The sequence below is a fragment of the Hypanus sabinus genome, chromosome Y, assembly GCF_030144855.1.
Source record: "Hypanus sabinus isolate sHypSab1 chromosome Y, sHypSab1.hap1, whole genome shotgun sequence".
In the NCBI taxonomy this organism is placed as follows: Eukaryota; Metazoa; Chordata; class Chondrichthyes; order Myliobatiformes; family Dasyatidae; genus Hypanus; species Hypanus sabinus.
Genome location: NC_082740.1, coordinates 654,920 through 676,934, shown reverse-complemented (window position 1 = coordinate 676,934; position 22,015 = coordinate 654,920). Strand labels below are relative to the sequence as shown.

General features: G+C 43.2%; 1 protein-coding gene across 1 annotated transcript in view; it reads right to left on the bottom strand.

Moving 5' to 3' along the window:
- Window positions 1–14,591, bottom strand: part of LOC132385331 (importin subunit beta-1-like) — a 70,064-nt gene extending 55,473 nt beyond the window's left edge. The window contains exons 1-4 of the mRNA XM_059957352.1: window positions 13,510–14,591; window positions 13,373–13,431; window positions 9,755–9,937; window positions 8,172–8,372 (exon numbers count right to left, since the gene is read on the bottom strand). Of these exons, the coding sequence (XP_059813335.1) occupies window positions 8,172–8,372; window positions 9,755–9,937; window positions 13,373–13,431; window positions 13,510–13,564 (498 nt within the window). The 5' untranslated portion in view covers window positions 13,565–14,591. The remainder of the gene's footprint in view (window positions 1–8,171; window positions 8,373–9,754; window positions 9,938–13,372; window positions 13,432–13,509) is intronic.
- Between the last annotated feature and the right edge of the window lie 7,424 nt (window positions 14,592–22,015).

Genomic DNA, 22,015 nt, shown 5'->3' with positions numbered 1-22,015 from the left:
GTTCTTGGGTCCCTAATTCTATGAATTGTACTTCCTGCTATCATTTTTTTTTTCCGTTTCCACGCCAGTATTTTCATAGATTTTGATCCACTTTCATAATGTCTGTTTCAGAAACATTAAATTTTTCCTGATTTCTTGCGTAGCCAAATTATTAATTTCATTTGTAATTCTTTTAATTTCCCCAAATGTATCCTGTCAAATTCAATTAATGTTTATTCTCTAGTTCCTTCAGCCTATTTTGTAATTCCTCTAATGTTTTATTTCTTATTTTTTTCTTATATGAAGATATCGCTATAATTTTCCCTCTTAAGACAGCCTTAAAAGTATCCCATAAAATGAGAGGTGAAACATCTCCATTATCATTGAATTCTAAGTAGAGACCAATTTCTTTAATAATTTTTTCCTTAAAGTACGGATCATTGAGTAGACTTGAATTTCGTTTCCAAATAGTATTCTTTGGTTGTAGGTCAAAATCAACAGATAAATATATAGGTGCATGGTCACTTACATCTATTGTCCCAATTCCACAGGTGTTTATTTTGTCTTTGTCCTTTCCAAATGTTATGAATTAATCTACCCTTGTATATACAGAATGGGGAGCAGAATGATGAGTGTAATCCCTTCTGTAGGGGAAAGGTCCTCCGTATATCAATTAAACCAACATCCTCAAAAAGTATATTAACTTACTCATGTAAGGTTTTTGTTTCACAGGTTTTTCTATTGGAAGAGTCTAAGTTTGGTTGTAATTGTAAATTTAAGTCTCCCCCACATATCAGGAGACTTTCTGTTTCCGCTACCATAATATCAGTAATTTTCTGAAAGAAACCATTATCAGTTCCTAGGGATGCGTATATATCAAATAAACTGAATTTCCGTCTATATTCCCCCTTCCCAGAACATATCAGCCTGCTTTATCTCCCATTTTGAATATTTTTTTGAAAATTTAGCTTACTTGAGATAACAGTAGCAACTCCTCTCCTATGTCCTGATTTATATGAGGAGAAAAACAAATTAGTGAAGCCCATTCTCTTTAGTTTTTTATGCTCATTATCAGTTAAATGAGTTTCCTGTAAATATACTACATGGGCTTGTTCTTTTTTCATTTTGGATAAAATTCTATTACGTTTGATTGGATTTAATAGCCCATTGACATTAAAAGAAATGAATTTTACCTTGTACTTAGCCATTTGTATTTATCTGTCAATGTATCATTGAAATTAGAGTAAAACTTAATTGATCTACTTCAAAACAAAAAAGAACAAAAAAGAAACAAGAAACACAAATAATAACAAAAATGACAATGAACATGTGATTCCAAGGCTGAGGTCTCTAGTAGGTGACCCTGTGTTGAGCTAGAGGAAATGTCTAGCTGTGGGGGATAACCCCTCCTACTTGTGAGTTGAGGGCCCCCATTCCAGTATTCATAAAAGTCAGTGAACAAATCCATTACTCAGAAAAGAATTCCCTGTGTACTCCCGTACTCCTATATATATATATGCACACACCCACACACAGATATATATACATATATTTTGCATACAAACACATATATATATTCTCATTTTGGTGGGGGGGGAAAGGAGTAAGTGAACAAATAAAGAATTACAACTAAGTAATATAAAATCCACATATTAATAAGTATTTCCCGAGATAGTTATATCACCGTCTACTTTTGCTTCCCTTTAGCTTCTCAACATTTTTAAAGTTAGCCAAACCTTATGGCTCTTCTGGAGGGGGTGAGGACTGTCTTTGGGAAACTCCCAGTCTCATCCTGATATGTTTCTCTCAGCCTCCTCCCGTCTCCAGCCTTCTCGACTCTCGCACTGTTCGCCAGAGTGGGACAATTCCTCAGCAAACCTTTCCCTCGGTTTGATCACGCTGACGGGCATCACTCTGGCCTTCATGTCTGTAGTCGCCTCTTCCACTGTCCATCTTCATAAAATACTCTAAGTTTAGCAGTGTACAGAGTTTGAAATCTAATCCTTTTTTGCTTTAGTACTCGCTTTACTTCAGAGTATTCTTTATGCTTACGAAATACATTAATTTATCACCTAAAAACACCCTCTTCTTACCCCAGGCCCTTCGTAGAATCTCAACCTTGGTACTGTTAGGAAGGAATTTAATTATTATTGAGCGTGGTTTATCCGGGTAGGTTTCGGGACGAGTGCATGATGGACTCTTTCGATTTCCAGCTCCATAGTCAAGGTTGAACACCTTCTTGGTGATTTAATATTTTTATTGTCTTACTCAGTATCGGTTCCACATTTTGAACGCAATCTTCCAACTTCTCAATTTGAGTCTCTGTCACTGCTATTTTTTCATTGATGTTGGCAAGCTCTGACATAATATCATGTAGCTGGTGCTTTATATATTTCTGGAACTCCCTTCTCGCTCTCAGAATTACGATCAAATTTGCCGTTTCGCCTGAACGAGGCCCAGCGTCCGCCTCACTAGCACGTGGTCGGGTAGGAGAGCCATTGGCTGCACTCCTCTCGGCCACAGGCTCAGCAGTGTTGTTTTTTATTTCCATTCTTTCTCCCCATTCTTGCCCCTCTTTTCAGTTCAAATATTTTTTGAACAATATTATATTTGATGGGTTAACGGGGTTTAATACGTGTTTTTCCGGAGGAGGTAGTGACTTAAGCTGCCATTCTCGATGATGACGTCACCAGAACTCCCTATCCAATTTTTTTAAAATGACAAAATCGAACCTGCCTCTACTACTTCTACTGGAAGCTCATTCCACACAGCTATCATTCTCTGAGTAAAGAAATTCCCCCTCGTGTTACCCTTAAACTTTAGCCCCCTAACTCTCAACTCATGTCCTCTTGTTTGAATCTCGCCTACTCTCAATGGAAACAGCCTATTCACGTCAACTCTATCTATTCCTCTCAAAATTTTAAATACCTCTATCAAGTCCCCCCTCAACCTTCTACGCACCAAAGAATAAAGAGCTAACTTGTTCAACCTTTCTCTGTAACTTAGGTGCTGAAACCCAGGTAACATTCTAGTAAATCTCCTCTGTACTCTCTCTATTTTGTTGACATCTTTCCTATAATTTAGTGACCTAAAATGTACACAATACTCCAAATTTGGCCTTACCATTGCCTTGTACCATTTTAACATTACATCCCAACTCCCATATGCAAAGGCCAGCATACCTAAATATAATGGCTACAATGTCATAATGCCACCTGTCAATCCACGTCCTCAGCTCGTCAGCCTTCCCCATAATACCCCTTGCATAGAAATAGACTCACTTCAGAATATTACCACCACTCACAACCCTTCTATTTGTGACTTTGCACGAAACTTTAATATCATTTATGTTCACCCCCGCTCCACTATCTATTCTGGCACTCTGGTTCCCATCCCCCAGAAAATCTAGTTTAAACCCCCCCCCCCAAAAGCACTAACAAACCTCTCTGCAAGGGTACTGGTCCGCCTGTACAGGCAGTCCCTGGGTTACGTACAAGTTCCATTCCTGAGTCCGTTTTTAAGTCCGATTTGTACGTAAGTTAGAACAAGTACATCTGGTATTATTTAGCATCAGTTCGTCAAAACTTTGTCCTAGTACCTAGTATATATTTTACCTTTCTGTGCATATAAAACACTTAAGAAACATATGTATTCCAATAATTAAACCACTGCGTTGCTTAGTAATAATTGTAGCTTACATCGGTGCAGGGCCTTTCATATGCTCCATTGTTCTCAATTTATCCTTTAAAATGGTTCCAATCGTTGACCTAAAGCTTTTCCAATGACCGATGGCATTTCACCTCTTTCCAAACACTTTATTATTTCCACTTTATTTTGAATCGTCATCGCTTCCCATCAATGGAACAGAAACACTGCAGGCGGCAGGTCCCAACCTCCGCCGGGCCTAAGACCCACTGCACTGAATTCCCCGGGTCCTAAACTCCACCACACTGAGACAGGTTAAATGGGACAAGTGGGGGCTGTGCTGGGTTTGGGTATTTGATCCTCCACAATATTCCACATGGGAATTTAAACTGGTGTTTTTTTTAACGAGGTCGAGTTGCACGCTCGACATCAACCCGGTACAGGAGCAGCCTGTCACTGGATCGAACTCGGGAAACTGTTCTCCAGCTCAGTGCTGATCTCACTGCGCCAACAGCCGAATGGAACGTTGGGGGGGGAGGTCAGGGAATGAATTGCTAAGAAAAATATAAGCCAAATACAAAGTTAAACAGTGTCAACGGCAACAACTTAAAATGGTGGATGGTGTTCTCCTTCATCGGTTCGTAAGTACAAGTTGTCTGTAAATCAGATGTTTGTAACTTGGGGACTACTTGTATTCCAGGTGTAACCCGCCTCTCTTGTACGGGTCCTACCTGCCTCAGAAGAGGTCCCAATGTTCCTGAAATCTGAAACCCTGCCCCCTACACCAGTTACTCAGCCACGTGTTCATCCTCCAGAGCATCCTACTCTTCCCCTCACTGGCACGTGGCACAGGTAGCAATCCTGAGATTACCACCTCGAGGTCCTGCTTTTTAACTTCCTGCCGAGCTCTCTATACTCACTCTTCAGGACCTCCTCACTCTTTCGTCCTACGTCATTGGTACCGATGTGTACCATGACATCTGGCTGATCACCCTCCCACCTCAGAATGCTGTGCACGCGATCAGAGACATCCCTGACCCTGGCACCCGGGAGGCAACAAACCATCCGGTAGTCTCTGTCATGCCCACAGAACCTCCTGTCTGTACCTCTAAGTATTGAATCCCCTATCACCACCACTCTCCTCCTCTTCCTCCCTCTCTTCTGCACTGCAGAACCAGACTCAGTGCCAGAGATCCGGCTGCTGCAGCTTGTCCCAGGTAAGTCATTCCCCACCCCCCCAAATTCAAATCGGTATTCTTGTTGTTGAGGGGAAATGCCACAGGGGAGCCCCGCTCTGCCTGCCCTTTCCCCTTCCCTCGCCTGATGGTAACCCAATTACCTGTGCGCTGCTCCTTTGGCGTAACTACCTCCCTGAAATCACTACCTATTAACTCCTCATTCTCCCAAATGATCCGGAGGTCATCCAGCTCCTGCTCCAGTTCCCTAACGCGGTTTGTTAGGAGCAGCAGCTGGATGTACTTCCTGCAGGTGTCGTTGTCAGAGACACCAGACTAGTCTCCCTGACTTCCCACATCCTGCAAGAGGAGCATTCCAACATCCTGCCTGGCATTCTCTCTACTCTAAAACTTCCCAGGGACCTAACCTCGCCTCTGCCTGTTGAGCCAAAGCTGTCCCACTCTTCTTCAGTCCACTCCAATGATTTCCACTGTATGTAGCTATCTTTTTTTTCAACCTTTGGCGCGCTATGTCATGCCCCTGTGCAGTCTAGCCCTATTCCCTGAAAAGTTTTTAAAAAATGGCTTCTCTCTCCTTTACTCCTTCACTCTCAGCCTCTTGCTGCAATTTTAAAAGCCCATTGAAAAATTCCTCTCCTGTTTTTTTTTGGTTCCGGTGACATCATCGTCGAGAATGGCAGCTTAAGTCACTGGCTCCTCCGGAAAAACGCGTATTAAGCCCCGTTAACCCATCAAATATAATATTTTTCAAAAAAAGATTTGAACTGAAAAGAGGGGCAAGATTGGGGAAAAGGAACGTAAATAAAAAAAGTGACACGAGAGGAGTGCAGCGAGCAGCTCTCCGACCCAACCGCGTGTGAGCGAGATGGCTACTGGGCCTCATTCAGGCGAAGCGGCGAATGTCTTCGAAATCCTGAAAGAAATAATGGAAGTCCAGAAAGAAATAAAGCAGCAGCTCCATGATATTAAAGCAGAGCTCGCCAGCGTTAACCAAAAAATAGTGGTGGCAGAGATTCGAATCAAGCAGGTGGAAGATCGCGTTCAGAACGTGGAACGGATACTGCTTGACCTGGAGGGAACATCACGGCGGAAAAATATCAGAATCTTCAATGTTCCCGAAGGAGCTGAGGGCTCGTCTATGATGGAGTTTGTCAAAAAGCTACCGCGGGGGATTTGCCCTTGGTTATGGAACTGGAAATCAAGAGGTCGCACCGCACGCTGGTTCTAAAACCTACCCAGGACAGAAAGCCACGCTCTATAATAATTAAATTCCTTTGGTAAGGCACCTAGACACAGATTCTACTAAGGGCCTGAGGTAATTTTTCGACCATAAATTAATATATTTCGACCAAGATTACCCCCCCGCGGTCCTCCAGAAACGCAAAGAATACTGTGAAGTAAAGTGAGTACTAAAGCAAAGTGAGATTAGATTTCAAACTCCGTACCCTGCTAAACTTCGAGTGTTTTAGGACAACGGGACGCGGTTGTACCAGACGGTGGAAGAGGAGGCTACAGACATGAAGGCCAGAGGTTTGCCTGTCAGTGTCACCAAAATGAGGGAAAGCCTGACTGAGGAACTGTCCTGCTCCGCTTGGGAAATAGTGTGAGAATCGAGAAGGCAGGAGACGGGACGAGGCCGAGAGAAATATATCAGTAAGAGACCGGGAGTTTCCCAAAGGCAGTCCTCACCCCCTCCAGAAGAGCCATAAAGTTTAGCTAACTTTAAAAATGTTGAGAAGCTAAATGAAAGCAGAAGTACACGGTGATATACCTAACTCCAGAAATACTTATTATAAAGTGGATTTTATATTACTTAGTTGTTATTCTTTATTCGCTCACTTACTTTTTCCCCACCAAAATGAGTATATATATATATACATATACAAACACACACACACACACATACATATGTAATGTGTGTGCGTATGTATATGAGAGTGTGTGTGTGCGTGTGTTTATCTATATATATATATATATAGCAGGAGTACACAGGGAAATCTTTTCTGTGTAATGGATTTGTTCGCTGACTTTTATGAATACTGCAATGGGGGCCCTCAACTCACAAGTAGGAGGGGTTATCCCCCCCCACAGCTAGACATTTCCTCTAGCTCAACTCAGGGTCATCTATTAGAGACCTCAGCCTTGGAATCACACGTTTGTTGCCATTTTTGTTATTATTTGGTTCTTATTATTATTATTTCTTGGTTCTTATTTGTTCAGGGAGTAGATCAATTAAGTCTTATCTAAATTTCAATGATACATTGACAGACAAATACAGATGGCTAAGGAAAATTCATTTCTTTTAATGTTAATGGGCTATTAAATCCAATCAAACGTAAGAGAATTTTATCCAATTTGGAACAATTTGATTCATACTGGGGAAAATGGTTTAACTAAATAATGCCTAATAGGCTGGACTTTATTCTCACAAATCGATGAGTATGTTGTTAAAAGAAAAGATCACTCCCTACTTGTACATAGTTCTTCCCTTTTGCTTGTTTTTTCTCTCCACTCTTTTCTATAAGTGTGTACCTCAGATCAACACCGTTGAGATCTGTGATATATATGATTATATCATATATATGTACAATGTCTGAAATACATCTTATGGAAATGTTTGTTAGATGATGAATCAATTAAAAGAAATTACGAGAAAAAAGAAAAATTCCTCTCCTTTTTAAACCTTTGGTGCGCTATGTCACGCGCCTGCGCAGTCTAGCCTCTTTTCCCCCGTTAAAAAAATGGCTTCTCTCCGAGAGGCCTTTATTTCCTCACTTTTCGCCTCTTGCTTCATTTTATTCATTTGCTTCATTAGTGACGTTTTTTAATGTCACTAACGTGCGTGGCTTGCTGACCTTAATTCAACAATCTTCTTTAAAACCTCTTTTTAATTTAGAAGATAGTGAGGTAAAAGTTTATTGATCATCCCCAAACTTCCTAGAGACTGCTACAAATCACTGTAATTCTTTTAGTGCTGGTATTCCTATAACTGAATTGTTCCAAAATTTAGACCAAGCAATGATCAAGAAACTGCTGCACATTTCCAAGTAAGGATTGAGTACAACTTGAAGGGAAGGATTTTCAGGGCTATGTTCCCATGTTACCACTCTTCCTGACAGCAAGGGTTATAAATTCAAACAATGGTATTTGATTAACTTGCCAACTAAGTTCATTTTACTATTACATTGTATAGAAAGCAGTTGTAGAAGACCAGCAGTGGATCGAGTGCCAATCAAGTAATCTAAGGTCATATACCACACCAAAAAAGCTTATTGAATGGGAATTTCAACAAATTCAGGGGAAATATCCAAGCTGACACCATATATCTGAAATGCAAAACTAAATACTCACGATATCCTGGCAAATGTAGCCAATGGCTTCCAAAGTTGCCTCTTTCATATGTTCGGTGCTGTTAGGGTTTGTCACGTTTGCAACTAGGTGAGGAATGAGCTCAGGCCATTGCACAACGGGGATCTCCGCACACGCAATTCCAGCAACACACTGAGATGCAGAGCTGGGCCTGTAAGTTTCTGTTCCCAGAGTTTGCAAAACCTGTGGGAAGAGTCAGAAGTTAAAAATGAACTTCAGATAAGCAATCTGGCTTGGGAAACATTTGAAAAATTAGTAATTAGGTAAATCACTTTAGAACTGGAGTAAAAATTGAAATTAGAGATTTGAATCAAAAGAGACGGTGAAGCCTACCACCAAATTAACCATCAAAACACCACCTACATCATGATAACATCACAAATTACACTGAATATTGATATCTACCCAGGAATAATACATCTGAAGCTAATATTCTTTGCAGCAAGCTATATACTATACTGTATATAAACCAATATTTACCATCTTTCATATTGTAGAGTTCAACATCCCACAACACAGACCATAAGCACTGCATTAAGAAAGAGTTGCTCTGTTTCCTAATATATTAGCGAAGCTCAGGTAAATTACACGGTTATCACTATACATCAAACCAGCAAAGCATGACATCTCTGTAAGGAACAAATATGGTTAGGTGCAAATTCTATTTCCACCTGGAATTTTGCATTATACTGAAAACCCCTTGCCAAGGATTCAACATCCATTGGAATTTGTTTCATTGGGCCCAATATTTGTGTAAAATCTCATTTTATTGCATGGATATTAAAATAAATCAAGATTCACCTTGAAAGATCAGAATTGTATAATGAACAAATATGGAAAACTATGTTGAAATCTCATGAGTTTTTCCTATAATGATCATAACATCGCTTTTTCTGCATACTCTAACTGGCATACTTTCCACCCTGGGGTTTGGGGTTTGAAAGCCAAGGAATTTGACTTTGAGATTTCAGACTACTTAATAACAATAGCAAATACATTCATTGCAAATATTGCATATATCAATTACCTGCACTGACATTTCATTTGGAGATAATAAGGCTTCATTAAAATAGTAACAAGCAAAACTATGTGAATATTTAAAAAGCACGCAAAGGAAATCCCTGTGGTCCTGGGACAAACAGTCAAACTCCTCACAGATAATCTAAGAATTGAACCTAGGTCAGCAATACTGCAAATTGCTATGCTAACCACTGCTCTAGCTTGCTGCCTAATTCAACTCATCTGCATCAACTGTAAAATGGAAAAAATCATCTGGACAGAAGTATCCATACACTAGTATAACAATACTTGCACACTTGTCATTCACATGTCAAACTACAGCCCAGCTGGGCAAAAAAAGGTGAGCATGATCTTAATGCAATGACATTTTTTTTAATTCAGAAGTCCTGCAATGCTAAGACACATGAAACCTTCTTCCTTGTCCACAATGCTTTTAATACTTAAATGTCTGGCCTAGCATCCACCCACCTTTGACCCATCTGCTCTTCTAACAAATGATGCACAGTAATATTTGTAGAACAGTTATCATAGCATCCTTAACTTACAAAGTTTTTGATTTCTCGACGAGCATTGCTATCAATTGCCAGCCACCTTTGCTGATACTGTGTCTTGACATCAAGGTCTTTAGATGTCAATGAATTCTTGATTTGTAGACCAGCTGCAATTCGAGCAACCTGACTGTTTCCTGGGTTTGCTAGAACCTTTGAGAGTTCCACCAGGAAGGTAGGCTGTAACAAAATTGAGAAATGGGAAAAAACATTATTTCAATAATTTCCCAAAGCAATTGTGATTTAAGAGTTCCTTCAGTAAGACATTGTATAACGTCACTGATACAAGAGAGACAGGTGCTTGGGATAACAAGAATGTACACATTTCATGTCAAGAGTCAAGAAAAGATCCAGGTCACACTTAAAATAAGTTATACTCACAAGATATACCCAACTAGTTCCTGACACCTTGGAATAGATAAGGAATTGATACCAAATAATTAATTAATCTCACAAGAGATGCAAATAATAAAGCAGTGATTTCTTGCCAGTAGTAACAATACATGAATAAAAAGGACTGATCCATTTGAAATGCATCCAATTCAGATTTTTCGGCACAGTGAACCATAACTGTAAACTGTACGTTGCTACAATCCCTAAACTGTTGAATCCACTATTAATTCACACTCAAAATAGGCAAATCTGATAGCCACTCCACTTTCAAAAACGCTCACATCCACCACCTAATGAAGCTACAGGTTGCGACATAACTGCAACTGGCAAAACCCTCAATAACTACAATTTAGCAACTGTAGAGTCACTACGCACTAAATTGAACTTTGCCCTTTTGTTCTAGCCATTTTTCTGTAAAAACTCTGTATAATTTATTATTTTTTGTGAATGCTGTACATAAGATGCTACCTACCTATGACACTGCTGCAAACTTTCATTGCACTTAAACATGTGACAATAAACTCAAGAGACATGTAGACAACAATATTGGCACAATATCAAAACTAAACAGCTTATCATTACCAATACGGTACCGGATAACAAATGTGGGGCTCTACTTTAATTACTGCTCCTTTTCAGCTCAGATTGCTCACCATCTCATATTTGATCATGTAACTCTCATTATCATAGAAACATAAATAAGGAAACCCAACTACCTGGTGAAGCTCTTGTCTCACTGCAGCCATTATGAAGGAGGTACAGGAGCAACAAGACTCACACTACCAGGTTCAGGAACAACAATTATCCCTCAACCATAAGGCTCTTGAACCAAAGGGGTAACTGACAACTTCACTTGCCTACATACTGAACTGTTCCCACAACATATAAACTCTCTTTTGAGCACTTTTCACCTCAATTATTGATATTTATAGCATATTTACCATTATATTTGTACTTACTGTGAACGCCTGAAAATGAACCTCAGGGTTGTAAGGTTACCTATTTATACTTCATGATAAATTTACTTAGAATCCAATCAAAATCCTGATCAAAATTTATTCCTCTTCATGCACTTTGCGCTTTTATGTATTGCAATATAATGGTACCACATAACAACAAATTTCACAACATGTGGCAGTGATATTGAACCTGATTATGATCCTTTGTTCAACGCAGCGGTTACGTCGTTATGTTGTTCATATTAGATACACGACTGCCTGTTAAGCTTTCTTGAAGTTAATTTGTTCTGTTACAACTGATGGATTATCTTTAGACAATGAACAATCTGACTCAAGGACTGTAAAAATTAATTAGCTTAAAGCATTGACTCAGGAGCATAACATTGAAATCAGCAACAACAATTGTTGATAAACCTAATTTGTATCACAAAATTACTAAAAGAGCAGTAGGGACGTCTGGTGGAGTCCAGAGATTGTAAAGAAGAGCACATTATGCTTGAGGACAGGCCCATCAAGACTGTAAAACAGTACTTTCCACCTGCTGTGCCATATTACAAATACTTCTGGCAGTAAGTAAAAGCCAGATAAATGTTCACCTCCAATCCAGACCAATCAAGTGTACCCTATCACCCCTCTACTGCTTTCTGATTTCATACTTGTACTTTCTAACTTCTTCCTGTAAATTTATTACTTACTTTTCACTCAGTAATCCTAAACCCCAGACAGCCCCTGCCATTTAGTCACATGCAGCACTATGGGCTTAAAGCAACCTGATCTGTTTTGTTCTTGTTTAAACCTGGTGCACTTCTCAGAAATAAAAGGAAACTATCCAAAAGGTTTTATGGCAACAGACAATTCACCTCAATCTGCTGAAACCTTTAAGCGAAGAGAACACACACCAGCTCTCATTGAGAGATCAATTGTGGCAAGCAAGATCAGTTGAGTCAACATCTCTGAAAATCTACCCTGGTCCCACATATCAATGCAATCACAAGGAGGCATGACAGTAGCTATATTTCATTAAGAGTTTGGGGAGATGGTTAGTCACCAAATCATTTGCAAATTTCTATAGATGTACATTGGAGAGATTTCTAACTGACTGCATCATTGTTTGCGGTTGTGGAGGCCATATTATTTGAGCACTTGAGGCAGAGATAGATAGGTTCTTAATTAGCCAGGGCATCAAAAGGTACGGGGAGAAGGCAGGGGAGTGGGGGTGACTAGAAGAATTAGATCAGCCATGATTGAATGGCAGAGTATACTCAATGGGCCGAAAGGCCCACTTCTGCTCCTATATCGTATGGTCTTAAAAGCTACAGTGTAATTTAAACTCAGTTCTATCACACGAGATTACCCAACATTCAGAACATCTTCAAGATAAAATGTCTTAAAAAGGAGCATCAGTTACTAAGGACCATCATCACCCAGGACATGCACTCTTGTCACTGCTACCCTCAGGAAGTAGGTAGGCTGCAGGCACTCATTCAACGATTCAGGAAGAGCTGCTTCCTGTCTGCTATCAGATTTCTGAATGGATATTGAACCCTCTATACGCTTTCTTTCATTTTGCGCACACTTTGATATACATTTACTGCAATTTAATTTTTATTATTATTGTGCACTGCTGCCGCTAAACAAAATTCACGATATATACCGCTATTAAACCCGATTTCAAAATTCAAACTAAACGGCGTTAGGAACACATAAAATATTTCGGTTATTCATAAATAACATGGAATAGACTGTTATCTTTGAAAGCTTCCCAAATTACTGAAGAGTTTGGGATGAAATCATGAATGCCTTTTCGTAAACTTCCCTGCCCGGCAACATGCACTCGGACCCTGGCGATACCCGGCTTCCCTTCCCGTCAACCCAGCTTCACACGAGGACGCCGCCCACCAGGCGGACCGGGATTGGCCAGGCTGGAGGAACGCGCGCATAACCCGTGCTTCGATTGGCCAGGCCGGCGGAGACGCACGCTGGGCCATACTTCGATTGGTCGCAGCGCGCTGTCAACCAGCGCGCGGACACATTGGGCTCTACTCAGCATATTAGACTGTACTCATTTCCCTACCCCCTACCCCCACCTCCTATCACCCCTCCCCCAAGTCAGCGAAGAGTTTTTTTGTGCAGCCGCTACCCCGCTTTCGGGTCATATCAAAGCAAATTATATATAAAACCTAACGGCTTATGCATCTTGCTGAAATCTCCGACGCACTTTCACGCATTCAAAGGAAAATTGAAAAAGGAACGTAACACTGACCAGATTCTCAACAGCCGCCTGTTCCAGAAACTTCTGTGCCGCCTCCAACTCACTGCGGTCTGAAAGTGGAATAAAATGAAAGAGGATTAGCCGTGAGGAGGGAGGGTGGAGATCGGCGGGGTCGGACTGGCGCTCACCTGGAGAGACTGTTTTCTCTAAGATCGTGATGAGCTCCATGTTAACGAATCTCATGTGTGGAAAGGAAACGTCGAGCTTCGACTCAGGCAGAAACGGCCATCAATGGAGGGGATGAACAGAGGCGAACCCCGGGGCTGCTCCCTCGCCGGTCGGCCGCTCCTCACACGCCGCCTCACGCCTTTGCTTGCCAGCAGCGGAGCAATATACCAACAACCCCGAAACTGCCTGTACTATCTAACACACTGTCCATTAGATACCCTGAAGCCTTCGCGTCACACGCTCAGTCTTCGCTGCTACAAGGCGTCTACTGTGATTCGTCACTTGCCGCCTTTTGCCCTTCCCCAAGTCCCCTACCTTTTAGTGGCGTCACGTCCTTCAAGCGGCGACTGCCATTTAACATACCTTACTATTGGTTGATTTTTCTTCTCTCCTACGCCTAAATACCGCAGCAATGGATCGCATCGCTCGATTGGTTAACTGACTTGACTGGCAATGGTCTCACGCTTTGCGGCTTTATAGTCAAATTGGCGATTGGTTGAAAAGCAGTGTTCGAACGAACTCGACATAACTTTGATCACTGCAGGAAATCGAATTGACCGAGCGTTCACTAGTCTCCTTCCAAATTTAGCACTTAACATTCAAATCTGGATATTTCTCTTCATATTTTGACGATGGTCTCACTGCCCTACCTACTCATCTTCGCTGAATTTGATAAGCAATCCAATTTTTCTGGAACATTTCAGGCCTGAAGCTTCCCGCTACAAAGCTAACGTTGACCAATCAGGCTTTCATCTGTTTCGCGGTAGAGTGGCTATATCAGTAACAAACCGTCTTCGAGTTGTTTCCCTAGAGAATCGTGGTACTTCTCAATTACACGGATAGTGCGTGGCGGGTTCCAGGAAATGAGTAGGAATGGCTTAACATAAACACTGGACTATATTTCGGGGCGCGGATATACACCCGGCCAATGATATGAGTGTAGCGGCGTACATTTATACTTCCCGCCTGTTTCCAGGGAGATACATGGGCGCCATATCTAGTGCGGGAGTACGGTAGACGTATCGATCCCTCACTGTCCACATCCACTGTCAGTGTCTCCCCTCTCACTATTTACATTAAATAACTGTGACTCCTCTCACTGTACGGTTTCTCTCCTTTCAACACCAACTGCCAGTTTTGTAAGATGAAGTTTTTGGGAGAAATGTCATTTACTTGACACTAAATTGGGGTTTTATTTCACGAAGCTTGCCTGACGTTGTTACGTAAAGATTTTTCAAATACAGCTTTAGCAGTTCAATAAACGATTGCCGGTTTTATTCAATATAAAACGCTTCACTTCTTTTTATTTGTGAAAACCTACATTGGTAATGATAAAGTTTGAGGGAATTGGGGGATTCTCAGATTTCTGTAAATAATGAGTTAAGTACTGACTATGTGTTTTTTGTTTGTGTTTGAATAAATGTCTGATAGCTGGTTCTTTGGAGCAAGATATGAGTTCACACAGATCCACAAAACATGCCTCCTGATTTTTCACACCTTTTGGTTTCGACGAAAGGCAGTACCTGAAGGAAATTTAGATGGGGCATTCCTTTCTTAATTAAAGCATAAATTGGTGGATTGGTGGTAATTATCTTTGTATTAAGTTTTGGCTCCAACAGACCAGGTAGAACATTCCTTTCTTTAATTAAAGTGGCTGGAGTGTCTATCAAACTGATTGTTCTTTTGTATCGGTGGCCGTATAAACTGTTACATCAAGCAGTGAACTGTTACATCTTTTTGTGCTGTTATCTGGTCGTGTTTTTTAAGTTTACATTTGGTGCCGTGACTCGGATCCCAACATAGAGAACGTTTCTCCGGGCTGAGTAAGTGACAGGGGGCTTGAATCGAACACAATTGAGTGGCAGGGCGCCCCGAGGTAGTTTACCTCTGGCTACTCCTTGTGTTCGATCGAGCATTTTGCCCCTCGCCCATTGAGACTGGTACCTTGATGGGATCAGATGACCCGTTTGGATACAGGAATTAAGGTAAGCAGTTGTCTCTTTTACATTGCTGCAGGTGACAGGATATGGCGGGTTGAAATTTGATGATTCGGAAAAGGGGTTGCCCATGTCTCAAGATGTGGCTGGTTGAAATTTGAAAAAGACAAGGGACTGACAGCCCAGTAAAATTCTCACCTTGGCAGCAGAAATATGGCTGGTTGAAATTTAATGAGACAAGTTCAGGATAAAGGAGGAATGGCCTCCAGAGTATGTGAGGGTTGTTTTCTTTTGCAAGTAACGGAAAATAGGCTAGCAGTTTTTGTGAGAATTAAAGAATTAAAATTAAAGATTAGGGTATTCTGTATTGTTGCTAAGGAAAGAGTCTGGAATGGGGTCACCAGTCAGGAGAAGCGGCCACTGCTACCTGATGGATTTGACCTTATCAGCTGCCTCCTGATAATATGGCCGGTTGAAATTGATTAAGGGGGAGGCAGGCTGGCTAAATTTCCCACTCGATTGCATAAACAGTGACTGTCCTTTTTGGCTTGTGCCTAGACCAGGGGTCAGCAACGTTTACCACTGAAAGAGCCACTTGGACCCGTTTCCCACAGAAAAGAAAACACTGGGAGCCGCAAAACCCGTTTGACATTTAAAATGAAATAACACTGCATACAACGTTTTGTTTTGCCTTTATGCTATGTATAAACAAACTATAATGTGTTGAATTTATGAAATTGATGAACTCCTGCAGAGAAAACGAAATTACATTTCTGCATGCAACAAAAACATTTTGAACTCCGAAAAAAAGACATTGGGTTGAAGGTTACTTTGAAGTAAAATACTCAACGTCTATTTGAGAGCTTCTTGTATTTATGAAAAACGCCAAACTTAAATTTGCCGCCAGCAGCAAACCAAAAATATCGTCAGCCAGCTGTCAACCTGAAAAATAAAAGGACTATTTCACTGAACAATGAAAACATATGAATATACGTAAAATAATAGGCAATTAAAATATTTATCATACTTGTTCAGGTTGACTCACACCTGACAATGCAGTCGTATTCAGTAGGGATGGATCGATGCTTAGGGGAGTGACCGGGAAGGATAATGTGTTTTTTTCCTCTCTGAACTCACAGAAGCGTTTCCCAAACGATGTTTGCATTGCGATGATTGCAGAATGTAAATACTCCGAATTTATCATGTCGTGACCTTGTTTGAACTCTCTCAAATTGGGGAAGTGAGACAATGTGCCTTTCTGTAAATCTCTGGCAAACGCTGTCAACTTGCGCTCGAATGCCAAAACATCCTCCAACATGTGCAGGGCTGTACGTCCTTTCCCCTGAAGAGCTGTGTTCAGCGTGTTCAGGTGCGCTGTCATGTCTACCATGAAATGTAGCTTTTCCAGCCACTCTGGCTGTTCCAGCTCAGGAAAGTTGAGCCCTTTGCTGCCCAGGAAAGTTTTCACTTCTTCCAGACACGCGACAAAGCGTTTCAGCACCTCCCCTCTGGACAGCCAGCGATAAAAACACGTTGTAGCGGTTGCTACACGCAGTCAGTAAACTGCAGTCAAAGATAGCTTTATTCGAACTAAACAGCCTTGCTTTTAAGCCTCCCTCAACCCGCCCCCCATGGGCGCGGATGCTGCAAAAGACACGTACTCACAAACCCCCGTAGGCTATCTCCCTTAGCCTGAACGCTGGCTAATTGTGAGCCGGTTCGGATGTGTCAGGAAATGGGTCGCCACAACGTCTTATTTAGATTGTACAAGATCACCATAATCTTCAAATTTAGATTTACATTTCAAAAACTAACAAACTAACATAAAATACATTTTAATTAAATACTGACCATGTAGCGGTGTGCTACACGCAGCGCTAAAATTACGACACGGAGTCGGTAACTGCAGTCGAAGGAAAAAACTTTATTCGAAATCTTCAGCCTCACTTTTAAGCCTCCCTCAACCTGCCCCCCCCCCCCCCATGGCGCAGAGGCTCCAAAGTTCTGTGCTCGCAAACCCCCGTAGGCTATCTAATTGTGAGTTGGTTCGGATGTGCCAGGAAAAGGGTCGCCACAACCAATTATTTCCCAAAGCAACAGGGAGCCGCAGCACAGACGTAAAAGAGCCACATGTGGCTCCGGAGGCGCGGGTTGCCGACCCCCGGCCTAGACCCTTGTGTATTTTGTGTCTATAAGTTGTTTGCCTTGCTGGTTTGTCTGTGTTTGTGAATTAGTGATTTTGGCTACTTGCTTTACTTTGTACAGCACTTTGGTCAACGTCGGTTGTCTTTAAATGTGCTATGTAAACTATACACTTTTAAATGTGCTATATTCTTGACTTGATAAATAAGAACAATTGATAAGAGCAATAATGGGACAGGCCCTTAATATAGTTATGTGTGAACGAATACCGGATAAGAAAAGGACAAAATTGAGAAGCTTGAAAACGGATCCTGAAGCCAACTGGAGTCAGTTGTCGGCGGAGGCACGTTCCAAGGAAGGATATATGGCTGTAATAGTGGGTCTGGGTCAAAATATGATCGAAAAGTTAAAGGGCTGAAGGAATTATAGATAGGGAGCAGCGAGAGAGAGTTTCACTGAACTCCCGTCGAAGAGAAGATTTAAACTTCTTCAGTGTAGGCATCACTGGCAGAGGCTTTGCAGTAGAATTTAAAGGGCAAACACGAGGAAATCTGCAGATGCTGGAAATTCAAGCAACACACACAAAATGCTGGTGGAACACAGCAGGCCAGGCAGCACCTACAGGAGAAGCGCGGTTGATGGATGAAGGGTCTCGGCCCGAAACGTCGACAGTGCTTCTCCTTATAGATGCTGCCTGGCCTGCTGTGTTCCACCAGCATTCTGTGTGTGTTGTTTGAATTTCCAGCATCTGCAGATTTCCTTGTGTTTGCTAAGAAAAGGACCTCCGGATGTTAAGTGCAGCGTTAACAAAGAAACTAGGGAAACTGGGTGGCCACCAAGGGAAACAAGCAGTAAACTTAATTTGGGAAAAGAATTGTGGTAAAAAGTGGAAATTATTGATTAAAGAATGGAAGGGTAGAGCCTATATTAAATGGAATGTGCCTTTCTGGCCAGCTAGAGGAATAATGCATGTGATAAAAATAGAGATATGTACGGTAGAAATGACTCCCAAGAGTTGGGAGACGCTGCAGGTGGAGTGCTAATGGGTAGAAGGAAGAGGAAAAAGAGAACGACAAACAAACACGGGCGAAAGCAGATATGGACAGATAGGAAGGTTTAAAGTTTCTTTGAAGGTGGTGACAAAGCTGGTAAGCTGCTGGCACAATATTTAAAGCAGCAGAATATGAATAGTGTTATACCTGTAATTAAGAAAGGGGACACATTATTGTCATCATCTAAAGAAATAAACAAAGTCTTTCAACAGTTCTATGAACATCGATATGCATCACCATTTAATCATGACCAGGTGGAGCTGAATCAGTTTCTCGCTAACATAAAATTGCCTACATTATCCCCACAACAAGCTGAGTCCTTGGATGCCCCAGTTACTGAGGATGAGGTCAGATGGGCTATTGTGGTTATAAAAGTGGGGAAATCTCCAGGTATGGATGGCTTCCCAGTTGAATATTATAAGAAATTTCTGGACATATTGACTCCTATTCTAACAAAAATCTGTTCAGATTTGGAATCTTTACCTAATATATTTAATGAAGCATTAATACCATTGATCCCAAAAAAAGACAGGGATGCAATAGACCCTTCCAATTATAGGCCTATAAACTTAATTAATGTGGACTGTGAGATACTGATTAAAATATTGGCTTCATGATTAGAGAAAGTATTGCCATCTATAATTAACTCTGACCAGGTTGGCTTCATTAAAGGCAGATCCCCAACTGACAATTTAAGGAGGTTACTGTACTGAATATGGCTGAACTCCCCAAGTAGTATCTGTGGTGAACTATGTGCCTGTCGGGACACGCCCCTGCTGACTGCTCCTGTGGCTCCTCCCACAGGCCCCTGTATAAAGGAGACCTGCGGCCTGAAGATCGGCCTCAGTCTCCAGGACCTTGTATGATAGACACTCACTCCTGGTTCCTTCTTCCAGTCAATAAAAGCCGATATCTCGCCTACGTCTCAGTGTGAGTTATTGATGGTGCATCAATTTTATTGACTGGAAGTTTTAAAACATGGAACCCGTTTTGCGTCCGGACCGGTTGGATTTGGACCCTCAAGACCCTGACGCAGCTCTCGCTTTTGAACACTGGCTTGCATGCTTCCAATCGTACTTGGCGGAGCTTCGTGCGACTGAACCCGCCGTTATGCACAGAATCCTAGTCTCGAGGGTCTCCTCCAAAGTTTACTCCTTTATCCGGGACCTGCCGACCTACGAAGGGGCACTGGACGCCCTCAAACGACAGTACCTGCGGCCGGTGAACACCGTCTACGCAAGACATCGCTTAGCTACCCGGCAACAGCGGCCTGGCGAATCGTGCGCTGAGTTTCTCCGAGCACTACAGACACTCGTCCGAGCTTGTGACTGCAAGACGCTCACGGCAGAACAGCATGCGGAGCTGCTGGTGCGAGACGCCTTTGTGACGGGACTGAGGTCAGTGTACATGCGCCAGCGGCTGCTGGAGAACTCGGATCTTACCTTAAGCTCGGCGATAGAGAAGGCCAACGCTCTAGAAGCTGCGCGGCATAACGCCGACGCTGTCCAGTCGCGCGATTCCCCGCCGGTTTCGTGGACGCCTCAGACCCCGCCACCGCCGGCTCCCGGGAGCGAATTCGCCAACGCCGCCGCCAGTCGCGATTCCACGAGCTCCCCGACCCAGACCACGGCTGTGGCCCGTAAGAAACTCGTGCTTTGTTATTTCTGTGGCCAAAAGAAACATCCTCGACAACGCTGTCCAGCGCGAGAAGCGACCTGCTCCAGCTGCGGAAAGCGGGGCCACTTCGCCAAGGTCTGTAAGTCTCAACCTCGAGCGGAGTGCAGCGCTGCGGGTGAAACGTGGGGGCCGCCATCTTGCATGCCGGGATGTGGGCGGCCATCTTTGTCGACGTCAGCACGCCCCGCCCCCGATCCTCGGATGCTGACCGGGTACCCCGGATGTGAGCGGCCATCTTTGTCGGCGTCAGCATGCCCCGCCCCCGACCCTCCGATGCTGACCGGGTACCCCGACGGCGATCCAACTCTGGCCACTGTGACTCTCGACCAAAGCGCCCCACACCAGCTTGCAAGATCCATGATGGACATCCAGGTGGAGGGGCATTGGACTGGATGCCTGTTTGACACGGGCAGCACTGGGAGTTTTATTCACCCGGACACAGTGCAACGCTGCGGACTTGCAACGCGGCCGGTCAGTCGGAGGTTCCATTTGGCCTCTGGGTCGCAGTCCGCAGACATCCGGGCGGGTTGTGTAGCGACTTTGGTGGTGCAAGGCACAGTATATCGGGACTTTGAACTGCTGGTCATGCCTAATCTGTGTGCACCTGTGCTATTGGGGCTGGACTTCCAGAGCCATCTCGAAAGTGTGACTATGGTATACGACGGGCCCCTCCCACCACTCACTGTCAAGAATCCTCAGTTTTGTGGGACTTCTTCACATACCCCGCTACTGACCACACACACACACACGGACACACACATCCCATCCAGAACCAGGCCAACAGCTGCGCTACCGACACTTGCAGCCTCTCCACTCTCAAGATCCCTCCCCCACCGCTGTTCGCCAACCTGACCCCCGACTGTAAACCTGTGGCAACCAAAAGCAGGAGGTACAGCGCGGGGGACCGGGCCTTCATTCGGTCGGAGGTGCAGCGGCTGCTCAGGGAGGGGATCATTGAGCCGAGCACAAGCCCTTGGAGGGCCCAGGTGGTTGTTGTTCGGACTGGGCAGAAAAATAGGATGGTGGTGGACTATAGTCAAACCATCAATAGGTTTACGCAGCTTGACGCATACCCCCTGCCCCGCATCGCGGATATGGTCAACCAGATTGCTCAGTATAAGGTGTACTCGACAATAGATCTGAAATCCGCTTATCACCAGCTCCCCATCTGCCCAGAGGACCGCCCCTACACCGCCTTCGAGGCGGGCGGCCGGCTCTATCACTTCCTGCGCGTCCCTTTCGGTGTCACGAATGGTGTCTCTGTCTTCCAGAGGGAAATGGACCGGATGGTGGACCAGTACCAACTGCAGGCCACATTTCCCTATCTGGATAACATCACCATCTGTGGTCATGACAGGCCAGATCACGACGCCAACCTCCAACGGTTTCTCCAAGTGGCCGCAGCTCTGAACCTTACTTATAACAGGGACAAGTGTGTTTTTGGTACCACCCGCCTTGCTATACTTGGGTATGTCGTGGAAAACGGGGTTATTGGGCCTGATCCCGAACGTATGCGCCCCCTGTTAGAGCTCCCTCTTCCCACCACTCTCAAGGCCCTCAGACGGTGCCTGGGGTTTTTTTCCTATTATGCCCAATGGGTCCCCCATTACGCAGACAAGGCTCGCCCCCTGGTCAAGTCTACCTCGTTTCCCCTCTCT